General features: G+C 31.1%; 1 protein-coding gene across 1 annotated transcript; it reads right to left on the bottom strand.

Annotated features, from left to right (window-relative positions):
• Window positions 1-325: 325 nt before the first annotated feature.
• On the bottom strand, window positions 326-2,331 carry LOC140182357 (uncharacterized). Its single transcript, XM_072228527.1, has 5 exons — window positions 2,193-2,331; window positions 1,270-1,353; window positions 859-1,080; window positions 662-783; window positions 326-541 (listed from the first exon to the last, which is right to left on the bottom strand). Exons 1-5 carry the CDS (start codon window positions 2,329-2,331, stop codon window positions 326-328), a joined length of 783 nt encoding a protein of 260 aa, XP_072084628.1.
• Between the last annotated feature and the right edge of the window lie 6,024 nt (window positions 2,332-8,355).

The following is an 8,355-nucleotide window of genomic DNA, read 5'->3' as shown; positions in this document are numbered from 1 at the left end:
TCAAAATGGATTATAGTAAAGTAAATGTTATTTGGATTATACTACTCAAAATCACTTTTAGATGAAAAATTACTAAAAGAGACATCAATTAAAATAATTTTTTATATTATTCTATTATTTTACTTTAGATATTTGAATAAATCTTAATTCATTTTATAATAAAGTTAATATTTACTTACTAAATTAAAGTAACATATAAAAATTGACAAAATATATTTTAATACATAAAAACACTAATAAATATTAAATTAAAATATAAAACACTAATGAAATACATAAAAAATAATATCTTATACAAAATTAGTACATAAGAACACTATTATTTCTACTGCATGTGATTAATAATTTGATCCCTAATCGAATCTCGAACACGGTCTATTTCTGCAGAAGAGATAATGGTTAGAGTTTGATCTGAGCTTTCACCAACATAACTATTATCTTCTCCATCAAGAATGTTTGCATGTTCATATTGATTAAACTCAGTATCTGTTTCAGAATGTCTTCTAATAAAATTATGAATAGCCATTGTTGCACACACTATCTGCACTTGAGTTTCAATTTTGAACTTAGGCATGTGTCGCAAGATAGCAAATCTATTTTTCCACACTCTAAAAGTCCTTTCTATTGTGTATCTTAAGCTTGAGTGATAATAATTAAATACTTTATTATGATTTGTAAATCTAGAAGAACGCCTAAAATCTGCAAGATGATAGCGCTCACATTTATATGGACCAATATATCCTTTCGGTGTTGGATAACCGGCATCTACCAAATAATATTTACCTAATGAAGAAAAAAAATAGTTACATGATAACCAGGTAAATATAGTTTATTTGTAAGAAAATGATAAAAATTAACCTCGAGGAGGATGCGGAAAATTCATGGTAGGAGTTGTAATAGCATTATCAAATACACGAGTATCATGCGCAGTGCCTTCCCATCCAGGTAAAGCAAAAATAAAGCACATGTCCCAATCACATACAGCCATTATATTTTGTGTTGGATATCCTTTTCTTCCAATAAATTTGGGTTGATCACTTGGGCTAACCACACATGGGATATGAGTACCATCAATTGCTCCTATAGCATTTTTAAAAAATGGCCAATATCGTTGGTCATTTTTTATTTTGCTATGAACATTTTGAAACTTAGGATCCGATGGCTTAATATATTTAATAGATAATATCAAGCAAGCAACCAATACCTCATGAAAATGTCTATTTACTGTCTCTCCAGAATGTTGAAACATTTCTTGTATCATCCTATTACCCACTCCATGACCAACCGTATTTAAGAACATTGCAACCATTTCCTGAACTCCCATTTGTCTTGTAGATTTTAATCCTTGTTCAACTAGTTCATCACAAAATTGAAAGAAAACATGTTTTTCCATCCAAAGCATTTCATAACAACGAATGCCATAGCCACATAAAATTTCTTGCACCCATAAATAACATGTTTGTTCACTAGTTCTGCATGGTTTTTTGCACAGATAATTGACTGCATATTAACCAATTAATGCAGAAATATTTTCAATTTCATCTGTTTCTTCTTCTATAATGGAAAGTAATTTTGATTCTTCATGTTGTTCCTTTTCAATTTTCATACTCTTCAAACAAATACTCCATGTTCATTCCAAAAAAATCATGGAAATATTGTCTTATCCTAGCATAACAAAAAATTCATGGATAAATTAAAATGGAGTACAATAATAACTTAACTAGTTTTGCATAAAAATCACAAAAAAAAATAGTAATTTTGCATGAATGGTAGTGAATTATATGCTGCATGTTTGAGCCAATCCAACAATCTTTGCTCATGTCCTTTTAAGGATACAAACATTTCTCTAGCAGGTTTAAACATCATTAGTTGACAACAACGACTATGAAAATCGGGATCACTAGTGATCATTTCTATCTTTTGAATCTCAGCCATTACTTCCCCAATAGATGCACCGGGTAATAGAAATGTGGACACAATAGTTGAGCGTGATTCAGATGCAGAGGCAATTCTACTTATTGCATTCGCAATTTGCTTTGAGACAGGGACTTTAAAATTTTTCTTCTGTTTTGTTGTTTCACAAACCACATCTCTCTTTCTTTTTTTCGTACTCTTTTGACTATTATTTTCTTGAGAAGAGCTAAGATTTATATGTTGAAATTCAGAATTAACTCCCACACTAGCACTTATACCTTCTTCACTATCTCTGGAACCTTCTTCTATATCAACATGACCTTCCTCAAAGTATGGTCCATATCCATCACCATATTCTTCTATGCCACTAGGTAACATCCCACATGAGGGAGCCCAAGCAAATTTGCCATCGGCCATAACATCTTTAAATAATATAGTTAACTCATCTTTAAAAGGAAGTCCTTTATTTCTGAATTTTCCATATAAGGGATTTTCCTGCATGTGTACAACTAATCAACACAATCCTTATTATCAAAATTAAAGTTAAGATTTTTGCTTTAATAATAAGTTACTACGTACCAATTATTTTCTCTCCCACCATTCATTTGGTGCATCAACGGTATGTTTAGTATAATCCCATCCTAAACCCGTTTCTTTGCCAAAAAGCTTGTACCATGCTGACCATTCTTTCTTAAGATTGTCCCACTTATTTTTTAATTGAATCTTATCATATTATTTTCCAGTTTTTAAATTGAGACAAAGCATCTTTCCAACCTTTTTTTGTAAGAGTGGTTCATTACGTTGTTGTTTAGCAACTTGATCTAAACATGCTTGGATAAATTATTGTTTAGTAGTCTCCATGTCCCATGCTGCTTTTGTCTTTAGAGATTCATTGTTACTCATTGTTCTATTAGAAAAAATATAAATTATATATATATATAGTCAAATATGTTAACTTTTTTTTAAATTTCAGGTAATAACGTGAGAATATTAATTTAATATTATTTTTATACCGTACTCTCAATAATTTTATTTTTATAAGACTTTTTTTGGCATCCAATATTCATAATTTTATTAATATTTATGAATAATTTTTTATTTAATTTATCTTTTTTAATGGGATCAATTAATCTATATTATAAAAAAGTTACAATAAAAAATAATATATGAGAATTATAATTATAAATTTTACATAGTCGAATAAAAAATAAAAAATTTCAACCAAAACAAAAATAAAGTATAATAAAATATAAAATGAGAACTCACGTAAATAAAAAACAATAAAAATTTTATAAAACCAACAATATATATCATATGAATAAAAAAAATATAATAAAAGATAAAAAAATTATATGAACTATATCAAATAAAAAATAAAATAAACTTCGCATAAGATATAAACACAGTACATAAAAGAGAAAAAAAAATAGAATTCATATGAACAAGAAATAATAAGAATACCATAAAAAAAAGTAATAACATACCTAAGGGCCGAGGGATTAGAACATTGAAAAAATAATATAAAAAAAAGTCAATGATAAAAATAAGTAAAAAATAAAAAAGAACAAAGTCAAATAAGAATAAAAAAGACACTTTACATATTAAACATAAAGAACAGTAAATAATAAAAAAAATTCATATGAACTAAAAAATAATAAGAAATAAAAATATAAAAGGGAGTACTATACATTTTATAATATTAAACAAAAAAATATTTTATAATTTATTTTAGTGTCGTTAGTACTCTTTAATTTAGTATCATTTATATAAATAAAAAATAATAAAAGTATCATAAAAATTAATAAAAATAAAAATTTATATCAACAATAGTTGTCATATAAATAAAAAAATACAATAAAAATATAATAATAGAAAATTAAAAAAATAACATCAGAATGCTAAAAAATGATATGAAAAATATTTATCATATAAATAAAAAATACAATAAAAAATGTAAAAATCAAAATATGAAAGAAAGAATTAAAAATAATAAAAAAAATTAAAATCTTTACTTTAGCAGTGATGAAAATAAATCTGGAAAAAAAAATCTATAAGGAAGAACATACAGAGAAGAACATATAGAGAACTTTGGTGAAATGATGTGGTTATGTGCATCCTTTTTATAGAAGAAATGAAGGGTATAGTTGGTAGATATGGAATAAATTTCTTATCTAATTCCTCCAACAGTAATTAATTTTCCCAACGTGAATGCAGAAGCTTGAATTTGTAGCTTCACGTGAACGTACATTCAGAGGTGAAAGCACTTCTGGGTTAGGGGTTCCAAAAAGTTGCCAAACATGATATTGGAACGTTCAAGACACTCAAACGTGCTTTTCTATTCCTCAACGTGATCTCCAAACACACCCTTAGTTGTGTGTTTTATGTTGTATTAATTGCATAAGTATAATTGTGAAGGAGTTGAATCTGTATTCTAAAGTACTTATTATAATGTGTACTACTATTTTAGTTTATTATGCGCTTTAAAATTGATATTATTAATTTTAAATGACTAGATTTGAAAAAATATTATATATATATTAAAAATTCATAATAGGTAAACTCGTATGAGTTTATTAATTCACGAGTCGAGTCTACGTCAGTCCTATGAGTTTATTCAGACTCGCAAATTTGACAACTTTGTGTATGTATGTATGTATGTATTTTTTTGGTTAAATTTATTTATTTATTAATATGTGTTTTAGAAATATATTAGAATATTTTTTAAAGATATTTTCAATAATGAAATGAAATGAGTTAATGGTACTTAATTAAGATAACTTGTAAAGTTAATATTAATATTAGGTTGGAAATTTAATATTATTATTAGTATTTAAGTAAGTTTAAATTAAATCTAATGTTAATATTAATATTTTTGTGTAAATTTAATATGAATAGCAAATTTAGTGTAAATTTAATGTTAATAATTAATATTTTGTTTTAATTTATTATTCGTTATTTTACTTTGATTGAAGTGTTAATATTTGTTTATGTTTTGTAGGGTTCATGAGTGTTGACCTCTGCAACCATCTACTTCCACTGGATTCATATAACTTTTAATTATGGAGCCTTTTTTATGTGATACTGGCTTTTATCACGTAGCATAAATTTGAGTGATCCAATGTCAGGCTGCGTTGGTTATAGCTCTGGTTGAGAATCACCTTGGAAGATGTGGCACTCATTCTTGGCCTTCTGACAGACGGTCTTCTGGTGACCGATGTAACCATGAGTAATTAAGAGGCATTAGAGGCTGAATGCATACACCAGTTTGCAATTGCACTTAGGAAGGCAAATTGTAGACGAAGTTTCATCAAGTTAACGTGGCTTTGAGACCTTAAAGAGCGGCTGCAGTTGAATGATTAACTTAGTATAGAGAGGTACGTGAAGTGTCACATCATGTTGTTATTTGGGACAATCTTGTTTGGAGACACGTCTGGGACAACGCGCATTGTAAATTTCTGTCATTGCTCTGCACTTTGCTAAGATCAAGGAGATTAGTTGGAGTTTTACATGCTTGGTGCACCTGTACAGAGCGCTATGTAAGGCTTCACGTTTTGACTATAAAGAGATCGATGGTCCACTAACGTCGTTGCTAAGCTGGGCTTAGCGTCTACTGTTTCTCGCTCCGATTCTTGGTGCCCCCATCGTTTCGTGCTTACTAACATGTAATATTTAGTCACCGTTTTTCTTACTCTTGTATATTGTATTAAAATGTTTAGCCATGAAGTTTACTAACCAAAAGAATCCTGTCAGGTGGCGTAACTGTGAGCATGCTAATCGACTGTGCATATTTCACCCTGTTGCTCACTTCAGGAGATTTTAGATGAGATGCAAGAATGGAAGTACGTTATAAACAAATTTAAATAATTATTTTCATATGTATTTACAATGAATGTTGTGTTTCTTTGGTGAATAATCCTCTGCATTTTATATATTGTATCCAGTCCGTTTGGGAGGCATATGGTGTTGATCACATTGAGCCTGATGTATTCCGGTAGACATCCGTCAACATTTGTGATTTGGAGTGCCACTATTTTCCTAATTTCATTCGAATGTGTTGAATGGCATGCATTTGATAGATTCAGGAGACAATATGGTTTTATCAAAGGTTGAATGAAAGCTATCTTCAGTAGCTGAAGTCTCAAGGAAAGACAGAGAAAGAGAATAAAGTTGAATTGAAAGAAGAGTTGTAAAAAGTAAAAACTGAATGTGAATTATTGTATCTCTCTTCTACAACACTAATACAACTATTTATAAGAGAAGAAGGTATGCAGAATTCAGATGCATAACTGAATACAGTTACACCAAACCAATGTTAACTAAAATCGGTTACACTAAGCTCAGCCTCCTTAACCTTTATCCTTTATACCTCCCTTCAAACTCAAGAGTGGTTTAGGAACTACTCTGGGTTTGGTTTTTCACTTCTCAAACGTTGCTGGAGTGAGTGGTTTGATTAGTATGTCTGCAAGCAGCTCAGTTCCTGGTATGTGAACAACATGTAGTAGCTTTTTGTTCACCTTTTCTCTAACAATTTGGATGTTTAGTTGAAAATTGTTGGTCTTATAATGGAGGATTAGATTATCCGTGAGTAAAACAATACTCATATTGTCACAAAATATTGTTGGAGCAGTTCTCAGCTTGACATTTAGTTCTTGAAGCAAATTCTGGATCCAAACTATTTCAGCCTCGCACGCGGCCAAGTTGCAAAATTCAGCTTCAGTGGAGGACCGGCTTATAGTAGCTTGTTTCCTGCATGACCAAGAGATTAAATTAATTCCTAAATGACATAATAACCAGAAACAAATTTTCCATCTTCAAGATTAGCAGCCCAATTGGAATTAGAGAAGGCATAGATGCTGTAATCTGCACACTTGTTGATGACTAATCCATGATGTTTAGTTCCCTGTAGATAATGCAGAATTCTCTTCACGGCCTTCCAATGAGAAAGCGGAGGATTGTGCATAAATTGAGAGAGTTTACATACAGCAAAAAATAATTTAGGTCCAGTTACAGTAACATATTGCAAAGCTCCTACAACAGATCTAAACAATGTTGGATCTTCAAAAATTTTAGACCCTAATGAGAGGATTCGAAGAGAGAAAATCATTGGGGTTAGCATGGGTGCAGCAGTATTCATTCCTACTTTTGATAATAATTTTTCGACATATTGAGTTTGAGAAAAATGCAATTGTCCTTCAACACTATTGTCCACCTTAATACCTAAGTAGTGTAGTTTTCTTACGTCCTTGAGAGTAAAATCATGATGGTAATCAGTGGCTAAAAGAAGGTGGGGTTGAATCTTAGCCCCTTTTTGCTGAATATTAATTTTTGCCTTTTAAAGGAACTTCAGGAGATATTTCTGCTTTTTGTCTCATAACAGATCAAGAGCCATTTTCTTTTTGTCTCGTAACTGGTTAGGAGATATTTTTTATTTTTGTCTCCTTCGCAACAGAAACAGAATAGGAGTAGAAGAGAAAGAGATGATCATACCCAGAAGTATCCTGGTTCAGCTGCTAAGTGCAATGCAGCCTACATCCAGTCTCCATCACAACTATGATGGAATTTCACTATAATTATCAGATTACATACACCAATTTTTCACTAGGAACTACCTATTCCTATCTGGGACAAATTCAGATTCTATCCCCAAATCTGAACTTGACTTGGACACCTACCAAGCTTTCAACCGCAAAGTGCTAACCCAACTTGCAAGGGGATCCCCACAGGATCATGAAACACAACATACAGATGTACAAAGGAACTCTTAGACATCTATGGCTTTTTCTTTAATTTTGCTCACTGTCTTTTTCCTCTCACTGGCTTTTTCTTACAAATCTCACCCTGTTTTCCTTTTACCATGAGACTCAGACAGACAAAACTAAAGAAAAGAAAATAAAATGAAACCCATTGAAGGAGAAGAATTTCTGTTAGCTTAGGGTAGCTATGAAAACTCTGTGCTTTCTCTCCTTGTCTCAACCCTTGGCCGTTCACCCTTATTATAGAAGGGGAAGCTTCCAAGGTTGAAACTGGTTCAACCAAGCCACCAACATCTTCTCCAACACATAAGTAGTTTCGGTTCGGACAGAGATAAGAGAGAGGGAAAACCAAAAATCAACATGCATGTACCTCTCTCCTCCCTTCTCATCAAGCTTCTTCAATCTGAGCCTTTGATCTTGACTTTGGCTCCAAGAAAGAACTCTGACCCTTGATGAATCTCTGATCCTTGACAGCTTCTTCCTTTCCATATTTGCTTCTTCCTCTTCGTAGCTCTAGTAGCTACCTTCTCTCTTGGAATAACAAAAATAGAAATAAGCTTTACCCACTGAGATCTTCTTCGCTGACTGAGATGGATTTTTCCTATCTTTGGTATGGAAGATCTTGAAGCTTCTCTTGAAAACTTGCCTTCAATGGCAAAGATCTTAGCCACACCATGCTTCGGATCTT

This window comes from Arachis hypogaea, chromosome 19 (genome assembly GCF_003086295.3).
Source record: "Arachis hypogaea cultivar Tifrunner chromosome 19, arahy.Tifrunner.gnm2.J5K5, whole genome shotgun sequence".
In the NCBI taxonomy this organism is placed as follows: domain Eukaryota; kingdom Viridiplantae; phylum Streptophyta; class Magnoliopsida; order Fabales; family Fabaceae; genus Arachis; species Arachis hypogaea.
This window is presented reverse-complemented; position numbering and strand designations above follow the sequence as displayed.